At 44.8% G+C, this 20,899-nt stretch overlaps 1 protein-coding gene across 3 annotated transcripts in view; it reads left to right on the top strand.

The window, feature by feature from the left end:
* Positions 1 to 20,899, top strand: part of LOC110525740 (coronin-1C-A) — a 73,958-nt gene that overhangs the window by 46,751 nt on the left and 6,308 nt on the right. For all 3 annotated transcript variants that reach the window (XM_021606140.2, XM_021606142.2, XM_036979880.1), the window contains 7 exons: positions 12,508 to 12,630; positions 14,774 to 14,903; positions 15,319 to 15,500; positions 19,536 to 19,655; positions 19,857 to 19,961; positions 20,149 to 20,294; positions 20,746 to 20,803. In XM_021606140.2, coding sequence (XP_021461815.2) covers positions 12,508 to 12,630; positions 14,774 to 14,903; positions 15,319 to 15,500; positions 19,536 to 19,655; positions 19,857 to 19,961; positions 20,149 to 20,294; positions 20,746 to 20,803 — 864 coding nt within the window. The remainder of the gene's footprint in view (positions 1 to 12,507; positions 12,631 to 14,773; positions 14,904 to 15,318; positions 15,501 to 19,535; positions 19,656 to 19,856; positions 19,962 to 20,148; positions 20,295 to 20,745; positions 20,804 to 20,899) is intronic.

Raw genomic sequence — 20,899 nt, 5'->3', positions numbered from 1 at the left:
GTGGTTCTGTGTGTAGGAGGGGGATCCTGTGGCAGGCCAGGTTGACTTAGCACCTCCCTGTTGCTGCCTGCCTCTTTGGCTGCATTGTCTCCTGTTAGGACAGATGGGGGATGTGTCTGACTAAACGCATGTGGTCTTCAACCCTCATGCTTTCAATCTCCTCCTTTCTGCCTCTGCGCCTGACGCTCTGTCATTTATTCCCTCATTTCCATGTGGAGGAAGCAGTGGGCGACTGAATGCTGTAGGAACTGTGCAGCGAGACATTCCTGCTTATTCCTCTCAATCTGCCGGGCCCTACTCTGGAGGAGAGGGGATATATCTCAATGAACCACAAGTTCTGATTTATATTCCCAAGCCTTGGAATCCCTCATTTTGATTCAGTCAAGCAGGAACTTGTTGAATTCTTTTTGGTGACTGGCTATTTTGTGTACTTGTGTTAAAAGACAGTTATTCAGACGTATTGAGGCAATAGGTTTAATCTGTCAATCTTTTGGGCTAAAACTACAATATGGGCTCATGTTCTAAACCAGTGGTTCAAACACTCATATTTGACCATGTTCTGTTTGGACCAATCCTCAATCTTTTAGCATCAGAAATCCCTGGGTGTGTGGACTGTGCTCACACAAATAAGTACTTTTTCACACACGCGTACGCAAAGGGTGGTATTATAAGGGTCTGCTGCTCAATCTTTATTCCAGGATCCATATTCTGCTACTGCTGTCACCACTGCTGCCGCTGTCCTGCTGACTGCAGATTTAACCATATATGGCCATTCACTGCTCCCCGCCTGACTTCCTTCCAGGACCATTTCCTCCCTGCCTTTCAATTGGCTGCTAGCATTGCCAGTTCTCTGTGATTTCAGGGATAGTCTGGAGAGGTAAGGGGGGGCCTAGATGAGAGATTCTTGAATCAAGTGGTGTCTCATTGCCATGTTCTGTTGGTTATCAGGGACACTATTAGCGTCATTGGTTTTCTAATCGAAGGTTTAGGACTATGCTTGCTTGTTGCAAATTTTTATTATTTGTAAGAGTTTCTGAATTGGATGGCAGTTAAAAACTGGGAGTTCAAAAATACATTTTTTTAACGCACTGAAATGGGAAGTCGGAGATTTCAGAGTTCCCAGTTGTTTTGAATATGGCATTAGTCTCAGTGGAGAGAGGGTGAGAGCAGCCGAAGGGTCTGTCTCTCTTGGTCCATGCTCTCTCCTTTCCTCCGGTGAGACAGACCAGAGCGAGGGGACACAGTCTTCCACCTGATGGTGGAACTCAAGTAGCATCTGCCTCGGGCACAATTTCACATTGTTCCTTTGACCAGATACTTTGACCAAATACTCCTCTTTCTTAAAATAGGCAGAACAAGCTGCTAATATTAAAAACACAGGGCTATCGATACACTTGGCTACTCATTCATTGCAAGTAGAGAAGCGTGTTATATTTTGTAGTAGTGTTGAATAAAAACAGTGATCATGCTGAATATAACATGGACATGAACTCACTCGTAAAAACAGTGCCCATGCTGAATATAACATGGACATGAACTCACTCGTAAAAACAGCTCTTAGCTTCTCTGGTCATGGGTTTAAAAATTAAGAAATCTCACGGAGGCCAGAATCAAAATTTGCTGTGGCCAGGGTCGTGGAAACTGTAGGTAGGCTCGGGGATTTGAGCTATCCAATTGGCCAGTGCAGTAGGCGCTCTCGATTTAGCCACATCTCCCGGTCCACCGTGTAGGCAGAGTTGGTCTTTTCAGACAAATTTAATTTCTTAAGGCTGAGATCCTGTTAACGGGATCGATATGACAACAGCCAGTGAAAGTGCAGGGCGCCAAATTCAAACATCTCATATTTAAAATTCCTCAAACATACAAGTATTATACACCATTTTAAATATACTTTTTGTTAATCCCACCAGTGTCCGATTTCAAAAAGGCTTTACAACGAAAGCACACCATCTGATTATGTTAGGTCAGTACCTAGTCACAGAAAAACACAGCCATTTTTCCAGCCAAAGAGAGGAGTCACAGAAATCAGAAATCGAGATAAAATGAATCACTAACCTTTGATGATCTTAATCAGATGACACTCATAGGACTTCATGTTACACAATGCATGTATGTTTTGTTCGATAAAGTTAATATTTATATCCAAAAATCTCAGTTTACATTGGCGTGTTACGTTCAGTAATGTTTTGCTTCCAAAACATAGTGATTTTGCAGAGAGCCACATGAATTTACAGAAATACTCATAATAAACATTCATAAAAGATACAAGAGTTATGAATGGAACTTTAGATAAACTTCTCCTTAATGCAACTGCTGTGTCAGATTTCAAAAAAGCTTTACCGAAAAAGCACACCATGCTATAATCTGAGTACAGTGCTCAGAGACCAAAACAAGCCATACAGATATCCGCCATGTTGTGGAGTCAACAGAAGTCAGAAATATAATTATAAATATTCACAGAACTTTGATCTTCATCAGAATGCACTCCCAGGAATCCCAGTTCCTCAATAAATGTTTTTGTTCAATAAAGTCCATTTATGTCCAAATACCTCCTTTTTGTTCGCGCCTTTAGTTCACAAATCCAAATTCACGACGTGCAGGCCAGACAAAGTCAAATTCCATTACAGTTCGTAGAAACATGTCAAACGATGTATAGAATCAATCTTTAGGATGTTTTTAACAAATCTTCAATGTTTCAACCAGAGATTTCTTTTGTCTTTAGAAATGCAATGTAACGCAGCTACCTCTCACGGGAGCACTCCTGAATGAGCTCATGGCACTCTACCAGACCTCTTACTCATTCAGCTCTCATTCTCTCCTCCTTCACAGTAGAAGCCTCTGAAGACTGTTGACATCTAGTGGAAGCCGTAGGAAGTGCAATCGGACCAAATTTACACGATCTTGGATAGGTTAACGACAAACCTCAGATTTCCCACTTCCTGGTTGGATTCTTTCTCAGGTTTTTGCCTGCCATATGAGTTCTGTTATACTCATAGACATCATTCAAACAGTTTTAGAAACTTGTGTTTTCTATCCAAATATACTAATAATATGCATATCTTAGCTTCTAGGCCTGAGTAGCAGTTTACTCTGGGCACCTTATTAATCCAAGTTACTCAATACTGCCCCAAAGCCATAAGAAGTATGGTTCAAAATGGGAACAGTTTGTTTGCCTACCCGGTGCACAGGACTTCTGAATCAAGTGCACCTAGCAGCGGTACCGCCAAAAGCGGTAGGTGATCAACTAGGCATGCCTTAAAGATCAACCAGTCGCAATCGACCGGTTCGTGACCACTACTATAAACATTTTTGTTAGTGGGCTTTGTAAGAATGGTGGGTCCAGGAGTCGTTCCTCTTGATCTCTATGACAAACACTTACTATGAGCAATAGATGTCCAGTTTCTTTCTCTCTCGCACTCCCTCTGTGTACCTGCAGGCTCTCTCCCAACCTGACTGGGACTGGGCAACCACATGTTGGTCTTGGCTCCTACCCTGCCGTCACTCATGCCTGGCCAGCTGTCCTCTGCTTTACCCCTCCATTACTGTGTTAAAGCTGGAGCAGACTTCCAGCCATTTAGTCAGAGCAGAGAGAGGGCCCAACCGTGGTGTCCAGTCTGACTGTACTGTACCCTCCCCTCTGTGCTGCAGTAAATCATGGAGACCAGCCTGGGGTCTGACTGGGCTGCAGCTGTGCTTTCAAGGCCATAAACTCACAACGTGAAGTGGAAAAGTAAAAATAACCATGGTGCTCTGAGGGAAGCATGCTCTATAGGAGTGCTTTTACACGCGTCACGTTCTGCTTGTAAGGATGCGCTTGTGCGTGACGCCTCTTTGATTTAGGTATTGAAAGTGTTATTTCTGTCATTCATTGTCCATTAAAAAAAAGGTTCTTGTTATGAGGTTCAAGCACATTTTGTGCAGCTTCACTTGTTGCTATGCAACTGGTCTGCTTGCTTGACACACGTTTTCTCACAGGATATTATACAGCACAGAGTCTAGTCCAGGTCCCTGGGTGTTCTGGTCATTAACATCAAAACACGTGTAGACCGTTAGGGACTGAGATTAGTCTTGAATGCTTAATTCAATCTAGCCTAGGCTTTATTTAATGGGTTGCCTCAATTTCGCATCAAGATTGACTGTGCTATTCAGCCCTGTTCTACTCAACAGGCTGTCAAATATCTCCACTCCCACCTCGTCTACATGAACCACACTCCTTCCCTGTCTCCTGTCTCTCCCACCGGGCTGGTTGCCATGGAGATGATGATCAGCGGTCTTGTCTAACCATTCCTTGCTCTGCGGGTTTGGTCTATCTCAGGAGTAACTCTTTGTGCTCCTTGTGTCGTGGACGTGTTATGTGATGTCACTTTAACAGGCAGGCATGTAAAGGGGCTGCGCCAAGTAACTATCTGTTCACTGTGTTCCTACATGTAGGGATTCTTACAACTGCCTGGTCTCTAGCTTAGAGCACTATTCTCTCTACTTCTTCAGCGCCTATCCACTCACCTTAACTTCAACTTTGGCAAGTTCTGACCTTGTACCTTTTTTCTCCGGACTGTTTCCAGTTCCACATAGTTCCTGTGGTTACTGGATGACATGGGGGTAAATATTATGACAGTGTAATACGATTCAGGGCTGGCTGTGTCTTTGATACTGTACCTGCCAAGGTAGGTTGCCACAGGCCAGTCCTCCTACTGCTCCTTATTATCTCAATGATAATGTAGCGTAGTTACCGGTGTTAACCTGAATTTAGCAGTGGTGGAAAAAGTATCCAAATGTCATAGTTGAGTATAAGTAAAGATAACGTAATGGAAAAGGACTCAAGTAAAAGTGAGTCACCCAGTAAAATACTGCTTGAGTAAAAGTATTTGGTTTTAAATATACTTAAGTGTAAATAGTTTCCAAATCCTTATATTAAGCAAACCAGACGGAGCCATTTTTTTTGTTGTATTTACGGATAGCCAGGGGCACGCTCTCACCTTCAGACATAACTTTCAGATGAAGCATGTGTTTAGTGAGTCGGCCAGATCAGACACAGTAGAGATGACCAGGGATGTTCTCTTGATACGTTTGTAAATCTGACAATTTTCCCATCCTGCTAAACAATCAAAATGTAGCGAGTACTTTTGGGTGTCAGAGGAAAATGTATGGAGTAAAAAGTACAAAGTTGTCAAAAATATAAATCGTGAAGTACAGATACCTAAAAAAACAAACTACTTGAGTAGTACTTAGAATGTAAAAGATTGATTTGTTTAATGTAAGCCTGTTTTTCATTATGCGTTGAACAGTCGTGGTCTAAAGAGTAAGATAGCCTACGTGTATGTACTGTTATCAAAAAAGGCTGCATGGTGGTGCCTGTACCTGCCTTAGAAATGTTGAAACATTTTTGGCTGTGATCTGTTGATTGCCAGTTCTTTCCTAACCATCCGTGACCTCACCGTACACAGGCGTTCCAGTCTTATGTAGATAATCACAACGCTATCAAATAATATATATTCAGGCTTGAAGCGAGATCCTCATGTACTTCCCTCGGACCGTGGAATTCCTTATTGTGTATAGCAGACACAAACAAGATTAACACCGCTGGACCCTCTTGCTCTCATTAGTCACAGCCATACCAGAGCTGCCTGTGGCTGAGGTGGGGAATGTCTGGAATGACAGGCTCTCAGGCCCGCTGGACGGCACTGTCGGCAGCCCTGTGAACCCGGGGGGAGGGTAACAGGCCTGCAAGCAACCCTGTGAACTGTGGTGGAAACAGGCCTGCAAGCAACCCTGTGAACTGTGGTGGAAACAGGCCTGCAAGCAACCCTGTGAACTGTGGTGGAAACAGGCCTGCAAGCAACCCTGTGAACTGTGGTGGAAACAGGCCTGCAAGCAACCCTGTGAACCGGGGGACGGTAACAGGCCTGCAAGCAACCCTGTGAACCGGGGGACGGTAACAGGCCTGCAAGCAACCCTGTGAACGGGGGACGGTAACAGGCCTGCAAGCAACCCTGTGAACCGGGGGACGGTAACAGGCCTGCAAGCAACCCTGTGAACGGGGGACGGTAACAGGCCTGCAAGCAACCCTGGGAACTGGGGACGGTAACAGGCCTGCAAGCAACCCTGGGAACCGGGGACGGTAACAGGCCTGCAAGCAACCCTCTGAACCGGGGACGGTAACAGGCCTGCAAGCAACCCTCTGAACTGGGGACGGTAACAGGCCTGCAAGCAACCCTCTGAACTGGGGACGGTAACAGGCCTGCAAGCAACCCTCTGAACCGGGGGACCACCTGTGGTGGTAACAGGCCTACTGCAGTCCTAGAGCAAGTTTGGCCCGGCTAACTCACACTCTAGTACACTCAGAGACCGAACACACAGGGCTGCCATCACTGCTTCTGGGCTCAATGTCCTCTCTTCACAAGCCAACCATGTAGAGTATGTTGGTTGGGTGAGAGCCTGTACTGGACTGGTGTTTTTTTTGTTGGTAAAGAGCAACAAAAGAGTGTTGACAAAAGTGTATAATTTGAACAAGGGTGTGAGATGTCTAACAGCCAGATGTGAAATGTTCTGAGGAATATGAGTCTGGAGTAGAGTGGTGATGTTCTCCCCAGACCCTGTGCACATGGCACCCTATCCCATATCTAGGGCCCAAAGGGCTCTGGTCAAAACAAGTTGTGCACTATAGGGAATAGGGTGCCATTTGGGGCACAGCCTTAATCTCTCTGGGGTCTGTGGACCAGGCAGGCACCTAGAGGACACAACTATTTTAAGCAGGAAATACCAGTGAGCCAGGCAGGCAGAACTACAGCACTTATTGGATACTACTGAATAATATAGCAGTGTTTTGTCATTCACAGTCAGCACATATAGGCCAATCTACTGCACACACCCAGGTCATAGTCTGCCATCTCCATACCTTTGTCCCTGTAAATAAACATTCAGGTCTACTGGCAACTGCAGGGCTCCCTTGCAAAAATGAGACATTTGTCTCAATTGGGGTTCTGTGCTAAAATAAAGGTCAAATAAACTACTAGAAACCTGCAGCTCGACATGAATGACCCACTGTGCTGTTTACTTTCTGCATCTACGTCATATTGTCTACCTGGGCAAGGCCTAAGCAGGAAAGAAGAAATGGATGTACTGAGCAGTGTCCTTGTATAGGCCTATATCCCTCTGTGACTCCTGGTCCTCTGCTGATAGAGGTTGAGACAGCCCTTTCCCCCCACCCCCCAGCAGCCTACGTCCCTCCACACGGAGTTCTGGCTTTTGTTGCTGCACATCCTGCTGCTTACAGCCCCCCCCCCCCCCCCCACACACGCACACTTTCAGGCCACTGCTGCAATATGGGCCACTTTGCTTGGAACCATGCCAACCTTTCTCTGACTCCACAACCGACTCCCTCCCTGCTCTGCTTGTCTTCCTTCCTCTCTGGCTAAGTATTCAGAGAAGCTTATCCCTGACATGCTGACCACACCGCCCGCGTTGCGTGCGTGAGTGTTGCACAATAAATGTACACGTTGTTCAATTTCATCCAAACTGCCCATGCTTGTCAACGAGAGTCTGCCTGATACGCTTAGTCCCGCCTCATCTCCTCGTTGGTTTTTAGGCGCATATACCCACGTGGGTGATTTAGAAAGATGAACTGAGGTCCTAAAGTTGGTTGGCAACTGCCATATGAAGTCCAAAGAAGGAGAGATTATTAGATACTAACTTGGTTTACCTTTTTATCTGTGGATTGTCATAGTAGGGAACACACAATTTTGTGTCTCAATGGGTCAAAATTCGAATGAAGTTCCAGAAAAAAATGACCTTGTACATTTGATATAATAACAACCAAATGTTTATCCCAGGACAAATTAGCTAGCATCAGCAGGTTTCATGTTTCGACCAGTCCCCAAATGAATCTAGTTGGTTCAGAGTTCGTTTTGATAGTTCAACCTGCGTGTCCTGACTGCGTCTAGACGCGCGTTTCCCGGTCTAGTCAGCATGTTACTCACAGGCCCAGAACAGGAGCTTAGTATTTCCGGGAGTGTTCTCTGGACAAGGCGGGGCATGGAGTCATGGACGAGGTCTTGTCATTTTTGACGCACGTATAGCAAACTCCCGTAGACTGGACTTTGGTCACTGAGCTTGGAGTTTGAGTATGTGTCATAGCCCAACTCTGTCAGTCAGGTGATGTTGTGAGGGAGTCTGAGCTGTCGGGAGGACTGTCCGTCATCTATGGACTCGGTGATTTGTCCCCATTATGTCCATCTCTGGCACTCCCAACATGAAACCCCTTTCTCAAAATTAGTGGTTGAACTACTGTGACTCACTGACCACTTGTAATCAGGTTTTAACCTAATAGGCTCGTATGGTTCCTTTATTTGAGAAACATTAATAATTCCTGTGACTAACGGAGTTAATATATTTATTTATTTATTTATTTATATAGGCCAGTTTAACAAAACAACTACCCAGTGTCATATAATCTAGTCCTTGCCAAATCGGACAGTGAGTCAGTCATGTTGATATTACTAAGCAACAGGACTGTATTGTGACATGTGAGCAGCAGAGTTGAACTGGCCAGTCCTTTGTTTTCCTCAGTGGCACAGTAGGCAGGGAAAGGATGGGGGAGTCCTCCGACAACATACTGACTCATATCCTGGTATGGAATGGCTGTCTGAGTCCTAGTGGCCAGTCTACTGCCTGCTATTACACAAGCATTTAGACATAGGGCCTAGACTGCCCACTCATTGTTTGTAACCTCTCTCTGTCTACGTACGCCTCTAGTACATCTCCACGAGGACAGAGCTTCTTCATACTTGAATCTGGTTGTGTTTTGACTTCACACACTTAAGTTATCTGAATGGCCATTCTAAACATTCGTCTTGAGTTTTGATGAAAAACTAAAGGCTCTAGTATGTAACTAAAAACAGGGCCTGTAAGGATTGTCTGTCTACAGAGAACTGGAAAGCTCCTCTCGTCCCGTGAATATGTAGCGCTTATATTTAGCCCCTCTGAAATCATTGTTGTCATGGTGCTGGAATGGCTGTGGGCAGTGAGTGATATTTATGATGCAAATCCATTATACTTTAATTAGGGCTGCCGCCATTACAGCAGGGCTCCCTCTGCCTCAGTGACATCATCTGACTGTCAGGCCCTATGGTGGTCCAGCTGGGGATTCTACAAACAGGCATGTCAGTCTCCCAAATCCAACCCTAACCTCCACAGCATTTTCAGAGCTCACGTTACTCAGACTTCACACTGTGGAGAGCACCTGATCCTCCAATCACTTGGGGTCAGAGGTCAAGATAGAACCCGCCCTCCCAGGCTAGGCTGATGTAGTTAGTCAGCTGGGTGGCCAGGAAAGCCTTCCGTTTGTCTGGCTCCTTTTGTTGTATGACAGCTGGTTATTTCTGGTCATCTGGCCTGTTGTATAAGGGTGTTATATAAGGGCTCAGATTCAAGGTTATCTCAGGGTTTCATTTTAAAGAGCAGAAACTAAGCATCTGCTGGCATGTCTATGAGGATGTTATTACCAACAACATGCCTTCATTTTAGGGCTGTTCCCAACTAAAAATAAACATTGTTCAACCGAGAGTCGTCCTGTTCTTTAGACCAATCGAATTGTTCTAAATTGAAACAAAATGTTCCATATACAGTGCCTCCGGAAAGTATTCAGAGCCCTTTTTCCACATTTTATGTTACAACCTAATTCTAAAATGGGATATATATTTTTTTAAGTCCTCACCAATTTACACACTACCCCATAATGACAAAGCAAAAACAGGTTTTTAGAAATCTTACCAAATGTATAAAAAAAAAAAAAACGTATTTATTCAAACCCTTTGCTATGAGACTTGAAAATGAGAACATGTTTATCCTGTTTCCATTGATCATCCTTGAGATGTTTCTACAACTTGATTGGAGTCCACCTGTGGTAAATTCAATTGATGGACATGATTTGTCTATATAAGGTCCCACAGTTGACAGTGCAGGAATTGTCTGTAGTGCTTTGAGACAGGATTGTGTCAGGGCATAGATCTGGGGAAGGGTACTTAAAAATGTATGCAGCATTGAAGGTCCCCAAGAACACAGTGGCCTCCATCCTTAAATGGAAGTATGGAATTACCAAGACTCTTTTCTGGAGCTGGCCGAACTGGGCAATCGGAGAAGGGCCTTGGTCAGGGAGGTGACCAAGAACCCGATGGTCACTCCGATAGAGCTCCAGAGTTCCTTTGTGGAGATGGGAGAACCATCTCAGCAGCACTCCACCAATCAGGCCTTTATGGTAAAGTGGCCAGACGGATGCCACTGCTCAGTAAAAGGCACATGACAGCCCGCTTGGAGTTTGCCAAAAGGCATCTGAAGACACTCAGACCATGAGAAACAAGATTCTGTGGTCTGATGAAACCAAGATTGAACTCTTTGGCCTGAATACCAAGCGTCACATCTGAAACCTGGCACCATCCCTACAGTGAAGCGTGGTGGCAGCAGGAGGTTTTTCAGTGGCAGGGACTGGAAGACTAGTCCGTATCGAGGGAAAGATGAACGGAGCAAAGTACAGAGAGATCCTTGATGAAAACCTGCTCAGGACCTCAGACTTGGGGCTAAGTTTCACCTTCCAACAGGACAACGACACTAAGCACACAGCCAAGACAACGCAGGAGTGGCTTCGCGACAAGTCTCTGAATGTCATTGAGTGGCCTAGCCATAGCCCAGACTTGAACCTGATCGAACATCTCTGGAGAGACCTGAAAATAGCTGTGCAGCGACGCTCCCCATCCAACCTGACAGAGCTTGAGGATCTGCGGAGAAGAATGGGAGAAGCTCCCCAAATATGGGTGTGCCATAATATTGTAGCGTCACACCCTAGAAGAATCAACGCTGTAATCGCTGCAAAGGGTGCTTCAACAAAGTACTGAGTCAAGGGTCTGAATACTTGTGATATTTGCAAAAATGTCTAAACTGCTTTTGTTTTCATTATGGTGTATTGTGTGTAGATTGAGGGGGGGACAATTTAACCCATTTTAGAATAAGACTGTAACGTAACAGTGGAGTAAGTCGAGGGGTCTGAATACGTTCCGAGTGCACTATAGACCCACACCCTAAGTGTTTCAATAAAATCAATTACATATGTACTGAGCCTGTCTGATTTAAGCACACTTTGTTTGATGTAAATAATTAATATACACACAAATTAATCAAGAATGGCCACACTGTTTAAAAAATAAAAAAAGGCTGTGCCTTTGTGACTGGTGCATGTTGTCTCGCTCTCCTCCCTACTGCAGAAAAAAAGGCACCAGAGAAAAGCAAATGTTTATTGCGCTGTCCGTGCTGCAGCGGCATCATCAATTTGGCGATTTTTGGTTTCTTGTTTCTGATTGAAAAGTTTTGTTACCGAAATCTCATTTGTTTTACGAAAAACATGGCCAATTCCCTCAACCCTTGCTCTCTTTATGTGAAACATGTAAACATTGCATGCATTTGACCAATAGGCTATAGGTCAGGCCTTATCATAATCGCATCAATAAATTGGTTATAATAAACCATGAAAACGGTAATGTCGACAGCAAATGGATGCGGAGGATGTGGGGAAAAAAACTTGAAACGGGGGAATGTTTACTGGTTGCTCAGGTGGGAAAGTGAAATTCAGAACTGTGGAAGACAGTTCACTTAGTTGTGGAAACTACTGGATATCAATAAAAAGGAGGGTATATGAGCAAGTGTTGAGTATTATGTGCCAAACAGGAGCTGTTTGATTACAATATTATTTTCAGACCATTTTGAACAATGCAAACATCACTAAATAAATAAATGCACTAGAGTCGTGCCTCAATTTTCTAATACAATTAGGCTAAGGGCTTTTTCCTCGTTTCTTCTGCTGCCTCTGCCACATTGTTCTTAATCCCAATATGCTGGATAACTTTGCTAGTATGCACATAGCAACATAGGGAAAGGTGCTAATTCCGTGGGCAGCGACCGTGAGAATCACTACATATTGGCACCTAAGTATCGTGATTGTATCGTGAGGTCCCTGGCAATGCCCAGCCCTAGTCAAAATGTCTGGTTTGTACCTGATAGAGCGCCTTCTCTTTTGGTTGGAGGGGTATTCCTGTTTTCCTCGCCTCAGTCACTGGCCTCCTTCACACAGCAACAGTCACAGGGCTATGCATGGTTTCTTCACATCTGCGCATCTCTTTCTCCCCCTCTCTTTTGTGGAGGTTGAGAATTCAGTCTCCCATGCCCCCCCCCCCTTCTCAGGCTATGCCACAGGTGTATTTGTCTAACAATGATTCTGCCCAAGGATTGAATGATGGGGAAACTACATTTTCTAAGAGGGAGAATGTGAATTCTGTCTCTCTGTATTTCTGTGTGGTTGGAGTGTCTATTGGTTTGTACATAGTCTCTGATTGGTCACTCTCACCCTGTGATTTCATGGTTCCAGTTCAGCTGAGGTCAGGTTGGTTCCTCAGATCACCACTGATCATACACCTCAGTGTTTCTGGTGTTTTAATCTCATGCCTCTGTGTGTGTTCTCCACAGTCGGGCCGCATTGACAAGGCCTACCCCACAGTGTGTGGTCACACGGGCCCTGTACTGGACATCGACTGGTGCCCCCACAATGACCAGGTCATCGCCAGCGGCTCGGAGGACTGCACGGTCATGGTAAGGTTTACGGTCACGCCTCTGCAGAGACTGTTCCTCTCGGTGTAGTTCAATAATGTTTGTTTACACTTTACCTGCATATGTACAGTGTATACACCCTCTCACCGACTCCAACTGACAGAGGACCGGTTTTGATTGTGAAAGGCCAGACACTGATAGCATAGGGATGGGTGCAGAATTAGATGGTGGAAGGGTAGCGACGGGTACGTGCAGGCAGGGCTTGCACTCTAGTCTGGATTAGATTAGACCCAGAGAGAGACTTGGGGAATGATTTAGCCTTTTTATAGGGCTGAGGTCACTAACTTGTTTGAGGCTGGTGCTATACTATATGTCCTTATTTGGGCTGTGAATGGCAGTGATCAGAGTGTGTGCTATGTTCTTAGGTATTCTTCTATCACTTCCCCACCTGTAGGCATTGGCTTCCCCATGCAACTCTCTGAACGGCAGAAACAGACCTCCGTCTGTGAATAGATGCGGTGTTCCGTGTATTTACAGAAGTTGAACCGCCGCAGGTTCCTTTCTTCAGAACATTTTAGATTGCGGCTATAAATGCACTCTGAATAGGTTCTCTAAAAGTAATGTTGACTTTAGATTAAGTGCTGTGATGAACTGTTTTTCTGTTGAGATTTCTGTTTCCATAGTAACCTATTGCAGCTAGATTAGGAGCTCTGATAGTGTAGCGGTGTGACTACTGTCTCAGTCTACTGCTGTCAGGGTTCGTAGAGATAAAGACTTTTTAAACTTCAGTCTTAATTTCCGTAGGTACATTTTTTGATTCTGCAATGTTTACCATATTTGCGTAGGCTACTGGCTGTATTCTCACTAGGAAGTAAGCTACTCACTATATGTACATAAAAGGTAGCACTCACTTTTGTCATCATGAAGTACTTTGAGATGCTAGTTCAGGACCATACCCATCTCTCTCAACATCCAACAAAACAAAGGAACTGATCGTGGACTACAGGCGACAACACAGAGAGAGAGCACACCCCCATCCACATCGACGGGGCCACAGTGGAGCGGGTCACAAGCCTCAAGTCTGTCGCCATGCACATCACTGGACCTGAAATGGTCCCTTCACAGAGACAGTGTGGTGAAGTGCAACATCGCCCCTTCATCCTCAGAAGGCCAAAGAAATTTGTCTTGGCCCCTAAGACCCTCACGTACTTCAACAGATGTAGCATTGAGAACATCCTATGGGTTGTAATCACCACCTGGTATGGCACTGTCCGCAAACGCAAGGCTCTCCAGAGGGTGGTACGGTCAGCCCAACGCATCATCAGGGGCACACTCCCTGCCCTCCAGGACATCTACAGCACCAGTGTCACAGGAAGGCCAAGAAGATCATTAAGGACCTCAGCCACGGCCTGTTCACCCCGCTACCATTCTAGAACGATGATACTACATCAAAACTGGGACCAAGAGACCGCTTCTATTTCCAAGCCATCAGACTGTTAGTCACCACTAGCTGGCCTCCGCCCAGTACCCTGCCCTGAACTTTAGTCACTGTTCTAGCTGCCTACCACCCAGTACTCTGCCCTGAACCTTATAGACTGCTTCATTATGTACATCGAGTCATTGAACACGGGTCAGATTTATTTTACCCACTTTATATGTATGTACTGTGTTGTAGTCATGGCTCATCCTATATAACTACTGCTATACACACCTTTTCTATTCATAGACTGTCTACACACACCATTATATTTATATATTCTGGTATTGTTCTTTCTGATATTTCTTTATTTTAACTTTTTAGATTTGTGTGTGTGTGGCTAGGTATTATTACTGCACTGTTGGCGCTTGAAACACAAGCATTTCGCTGCACCTGCAATAACATCTGCAAATCTGTGTACATGACCAATAAACTTTGATTTGAAAACGTCAGAATGATGAGTAACCTTGGGTCTCTGTTTCCCCCTTCAGTCTCTTGGTTGTAAATGTGATCTACTGACTTCATGTCACAGTGATGCCAATCTAAAAGACAAGTCGGTTCATGTGAATGTACTGCTTTCTGTGTTCCTGCAGTTTAGATCTTCCTGACACAGGCTAACAGCAGAGAAACTGCAGACATCAGTATAATGATCCTATGATGACCCTAGCTATGTCCTGGTCCTGACCTTTGACCCGTGTCTGTCTGCAGGTGTGGCAGATCCCTGAGAACGGGCTGGTTACCGGCTTGTCTGAGCCTGTGGTGGTCCTGGAGGGACACTCCAAAAGGGTTGGCATCATCACATGGCACCCCACGGCACGCAACGTCCTGCTCAGTGCGGGTGAGTGGCGTCCTCCTGTCCATTTTAAAACCCTTCTCGTAACATGTCGTGACTGGGTGGCTTGTGTGAGGTGGACATCTTACATGTTATCATTTATAGTTCTGGTTCAGCCTCTGTGCTCTCTGCCCCCCTTAATCTTCTCCTCGCTATGAGAGAAGTGGCAACCTGCTGTGAGCTTGCGTCATTTCCCCTAAACACTGAGATGCCTGATCAACGCACATCTGTCCTCATTGACTTTAAAATGACCGTTTACCCTGTTTTTATCCTCCATGTCGAAACAAAACCAGAATGAGCTACGACTTGTAGATGGTATTATCTTGTCAAATCAGTGCTATTTGGTGTTGTCCTTTTTCTATTGTGTAGTACGTGTATATTAATGTGTGTATATTAAATGTGTGTGTTCCTCTCTACTCAGGCTGTGACAACCTGGTCATCATCTGGAACGTGGGGACGGGCGAGGCCATGATCCAGTTGGAGGACATGCACCCTGACGTCATCTTCAGCGCCTGCTGGAACCGCAACGGCAGCCTCATCTGCACCGCCTGCAAGGACAAGACCATCCGCGTCATCGACCCCCGCAAGGAAGAGATTGTAGGGGTGAGCACCACTGACTAGGTTTGAGTATTTTCCCAAGAACAATTGTTTGGAGAAAATTGCTACCGTCCTGGTACCATCTCGGTATTCCCGTTAATAAAGGAAATGTTATTTAAAGGCATATAATACCAGCGAAAATGATTATACCACAGTCAATGGAGAAATATGGACTAGACTCCAAAGGTTTCTTGTTGTAGCCTAGTTTATATGAAGGCCTAAAATATTGAGGTTATTACCCTACAACCTAGTGAAAACGACATTTAGTTTTAGCGTAGCTTTGACTGAAAGATGTCAGCCAGCTTGTTGGCCCTTTTCGCTTCCCTTGCACCTGGCTATCAGGGGAATTTCCGAAGATTGTTGCTGTTGTTACTTTATGATAACCAAATCAACGTTTATTGTCACGTGTGCTGAATACAACAGGTGTAGGTAGACCTTACAGTGAAATGCTTACTTACAGGCTCTAACCAATAGTGCAAAAAAGGTATTAGGTGAACAATAGGTAAGTAAAGAAATAAAACAGTAAAAAGACAGGCTATATACAGTAGCGAGGCTATAAAAGTAGCGAGGCTACATACAGACATCGGTTAGTCAGGCTGATTTGAGGTAGTATGTAGATATGGTTAAAGTGACTATGCATATATGATGAACAGAGAGTAGCGTACAAGAGGGGTTGGTGGGTGGCGGGACACAATGCAGATAGCCCGGTTAGCCAATGTGCGGGAGCACTGGTTGGTCGGCCCAACCCGCTTATTGTGGTGACCTTGTCACAGGGAACATATCCGATTCTCCGCTAAACAAACAAGTGAATAGGCCTAGTAGTGTTGATTCAGCACCATGGATAGCGCCACGATTGATCAAACCCTCACGAATCTGATTAGTCAAGATTCATTCACTCGCTTGTATTATTGGGTAAGTACATTTGAATTCAATCACGTTTTGACAGCATCCCTTTTGATTTAAACAACTTTCCATATGTTTGCCCATGGAAGAAGTGGTCAGTGATTTTAGAGCTGAATGCTAAAACATGCAGGAGATAGAGGTGCTCAAAGTTGACCCATTTTGCATCCCATACCATGAGACATCCATGTCCTCATCGCTGTAAAAGATCAACTGTTTGTCATTTTAAAAGCTATTTGATAATTTCTTGAATATATATATATTTATTTTATAGTCTTGTGTGTGTGTGTGTGTGTATACTGCTCAAAAAAATAAAGGGAACACTAAAATAACACATCCTAGATCTGAATGAATGAAATATTCTTATTAAATACTTTTTTCTTTACATAGTTGAATGTGCTGACAACAAAATCACACAGAAATGATCAATGGAAATCAAATTTATCAACCCAGGGAGGTCTGGATTTGGAGTCACACTCAAAATTTAAAGTGTAAAACCACACTACAGGCTGATCCAACTTTGATGTAATGTCCTTAAAACAAGTCAAAATGAGGCTCGGTAGTGTGTGTGGCCTCCACGTGCCTGTATGACCTCCCTACAACGCCTGGGCATGCTCCTGATGAGGTGGCGGATGGTCTCCTGAGGGATCTCCTCCCAGACCTGGACTAAAGCATCCGCCAACTCCTGAACTGTCTGTGGTGCAACGTGGCGTTGGTGGATGGAGCGAGACATGATGTCCCAGATGTGCTCAATTGGATTCAGGTCTGGGGAACGGGAGGGCCAGTCCATAGCATCAATGCCTTCCTCTTGCAGGAACTGCTGACACACTCCAGCCACATGAGGTCTAGCATTGTCTTGCATTAGGAGGAACCCAGGGCCAACCGCACCAGCATATGGTCTCACAAGGGGTCTGAGGTTCTCATCTCGGTACCTAATGGCAGTCAGGCTACCTCTGGCGAGCACATGGAGGGCTGTGCGGCCCCCCCAAAGAAATGCCACCCCACACCATGACTGACCCACCGCCAAACCGGTCATGCTGGAGGATGTTGCAGGCAGCAGAACGTTCTCCACGGCGTCTCCAGACTGTCACGTCTGTCATGTGCTCAGTGTGAACCTGCTTTAATCTGTGAAGAGCACAGGGCGCCAGTGGCGAATTTTCCAATCTTGGTGTTCTCTGGCAAATGCCAAACGTCCTGCACGGTGTTGGGCTGTAAGCACAACCCCCACCTGTGGACATCGGGCCCTCATAACACAATCAGTGTTGCTTCCTAAGTGGACAGTTTGATTTCACAGAAGTGTGATTGACTTGGAGTTACATTGTGTTTAAGTGTTCCCTTTATTTTTTTGAGCTGTGTGTGTGTGTGTGTGTATGTATATTTTATTTATTTATTTATATATATATATATATAAGAAACATGAGTATTCAATCCTCAAAGAAACTATCTACAAACTATATTAAACAGAAATGGGAGGAGGAACTTAACATTGAAATAACTGATGAAACATGGTTGAACATATTAGAGACTCAACAAAGCTCCACCAACTCAAGGTCATGGAGAGAATTCTGTTGGAAGAATGTTATACGTTTCTTCATAACACCTAAGCTGACATCACAAACAGACCGGCTCCCTACACCCTTGTTGGAGAGAATGCAGGCTGTCACGGCTGAACGTATGATGTGCGCTGTAACTGCCAGATCTTTTTTGCTTCTTTTACTTTATTTGTACTTTCTTTGTGTTCCTCAATAAAAACGGTGTGTTTATGTGCGTTTTTTTTTTTATTACTAACACTAATCATATGCAACTGCTAATGTGTTCTATATTTGACTCTTATGTATCCTGATACCTAGCCACTATACCCTGCCTTCATGTACATACAGTATCTACCTCAGATGCTTTGTTCCCCTGCACATTGATCTGGTGCTCCATTCTTGTTTTATTCCTTGTTACTATTTTTCATTTTTATTATATATGTTTTACTCTGCATTGTTGGGAAGGGCTCGGAAGCAAGCATTTCACGGTGAAGTCTAAACCCGTTGTATTCGGAGCAGGTGACAAATAACCTTTTTGATTTGAATTTAAATGTTATCAATCTCAACTTTATATTTTTCAGTGACGTCCCATGGTATGGTGGGGAAATCAGGTCCAAAAAGTCATTTTCCCGAGCACTTCTTCTATAATGGGCAAATATGTATTGAAGGTTTCAGTCAAATCAAAAAGGGTGCTAAAGTTGTGATGACTGTTCTGATGAATGACGCCAGAGACTTGATATGTCCGGTTCATGCAGTTATTCGCAAGTGCAAGTTTTGTATTTTTGCATTAGTGCGGCATAAACATTTTAGATTATTGGTCCATGGGACTGCGATCATTTTTCTAGGGAAACTGGAAGGAGTTGGTCGGGAAGTCCCGGGATACCGCTTACCAGTATTCAACTCTACCACTGACAGGACTTTTCACGAACAAACCTGCTGCTCTATAGGGTGGTCAAATTCCAGCTTTTCCTGAAATCCCGGTTGGAATATTCCTGGAATCAGGACGGAATAAGTAGGAAATCCGGGAATCCTCCTCCTGGGAATTCTGATAAACCTGGACATTTTGGGAAAATTACTGGAATTTTGTAACCTTACTAATGTTTCCACTCATCTCAACAACTTGTTACCATTTGCCTAGTTTAGTAAACCCAGCCCTAGGCAACAGCAGTGACTAGGGTCTGGTAGATATGACGGACTCTTTTGGTAACTTTGAGAGAGAGAGAACCATTTTGGGTTGAGTCCTGCCAGAATGTCGTGATTCGAAACTAAAGTTTGCAGGCAAAACCTTTTGCGGTGGTGTTACTGAAGTTAGTTGACGCGAACTAGACACTTTCAAAATGCACTCATTAAAAATAACCTCCATCTTGCTAGCTACTATTTTGTGTTGGGATGTGGTTAAGAAGTGGGTACAGTGACGTCGTTCCTCTATGCCAAACTGCCGTTTTATTACAGTACGTGCTGACGTGTATGCTGGAACATTGGAAACATTGTGGGAGGCGACCCATCTGCCTAGGGAGACGACTCTTTTCCTAATTTGAAAGGGATCTCTTTGAGGAGATGATTTAGGATGTACCCCCAGTATGTTGACTGTTGACCCTCTGTGTCACAGGAGAAGGAGAAGGCACACGAGGGGGCGCGGCCCATGAGGGCCATCTTCCTGTCGGACGGGAACGTGTTCACCACAGGCTTCAGCCGTATGAGTGAGAGACAGCTAGCCCTGTGGAACCCGGTGGGTCACCTCGTCCTCCTCACCATCACTACTCCTGGGCTTTGTCCCAAATGACACTGTATTCCCTTTATAGTGGACTACTTTTGACCAGGGCCCATAGGGGCACTATATAGGGAATAGGGTGGCGTTTGTGACGCAGCCCTGATTTTTAAAGATGTTAATGCACTGCTCAGTAACTAACTGTCGCTGTTTCATTTACAGCAAGCCATGGATGAGGCAATCTCAGTGCATGAGATGGACACCAGCAATGGAGTCCTCTTGCCCTTCTATGACCCAGATACCTCTGTGGTTTATCTGTGTGGTAAGGTGAGTGGAGTTTTTTCCGGCAAATGTTGCATACACATCCATTTGATCTGCTGTGCATGTAACTTACAACAGGTCTCGGATCCATGAAGTTAGCCATGATGAATTGTTAGCTATAAAGGCATTACTAAAACGTTGTACTGTTCCAAACACTAAAACACTAAAGTTACCTTGTTTCTGTGGTTTGTAGGGTGACAGCAGCATTCGCTACTTTGAGATCACGGACGAAGCCCCTTTCGTCCACTACCTCAGCACCTTCACCACCAAGGAGCCCCAGAGGGGAATGGGATACATGCCCAAGAGAGGCCTGGACGTCAACAAGTGTGAGATCGCCAGGTACGGCTCGCTGGATAAGGAAACGGATCAGCCATTTTAGGGCTGCTCATCTGGTTATTATGCTTTGATGGGCACACCACTGATTAATTTCAGCAATGTCTAGTTGAACCAGGTGTTTTGGTGCTTGGCTGGGTCTATGATGAGGGTCTAAGAGGAAGACATGATTTGTGATGTGAAGCTATTGGCCAGCTATGTCCACCAGGAGGCAGCACAGAACCAGATGTTGAAGGGGAGCTCTCTCGTCTGTGTGCACCTCAGGCCCTGCCAATCAGAATCATGTACAATGCCTTTATACAGCTCCATGTTTACTGAAGCTGCCCTGAGAGTATTGCCAGTGTCATGGAAGTAGAAGTGCATTCGGCTGGGCTGCGGTGTGTGAAAGAATATTAGACGGTAAGTCTGTTATGTGATGTTGTGGATAATATGCTGCTTTGACCTTCTATGTTGACAGGTTTTATAAACTGCACGAAAGGAAGTGTGAACCGATCATCATGACTGTGCCAAGAAAGGTGAGCTTCATTCTGATCTAGAGACACTCAATATACGAATGATTTCAACAATCAATGCCACATTTAACTCCAACTCTGTTTTGAGGCCAGGCTCTA

Source organism: Oncorhynchus mykiss, chromosome 6 (assembly GCF_013265735.2).
Source record: "Oncorhynchus mykiss isolate Arlee chromosome 6, USDA_OmykA_1.1, whole genome shotgun sequence".
NCBI classification, from domain to species: Eukaryota; Metazoa; Chordata; class Actinopteri; order Salmoniformes; family Salmonidae; genus Oncorhynchus; species Oncorhynchus mykiss.
This window is presented reverse-complemented; position numbering and strand designations above follow the sequence as displayed.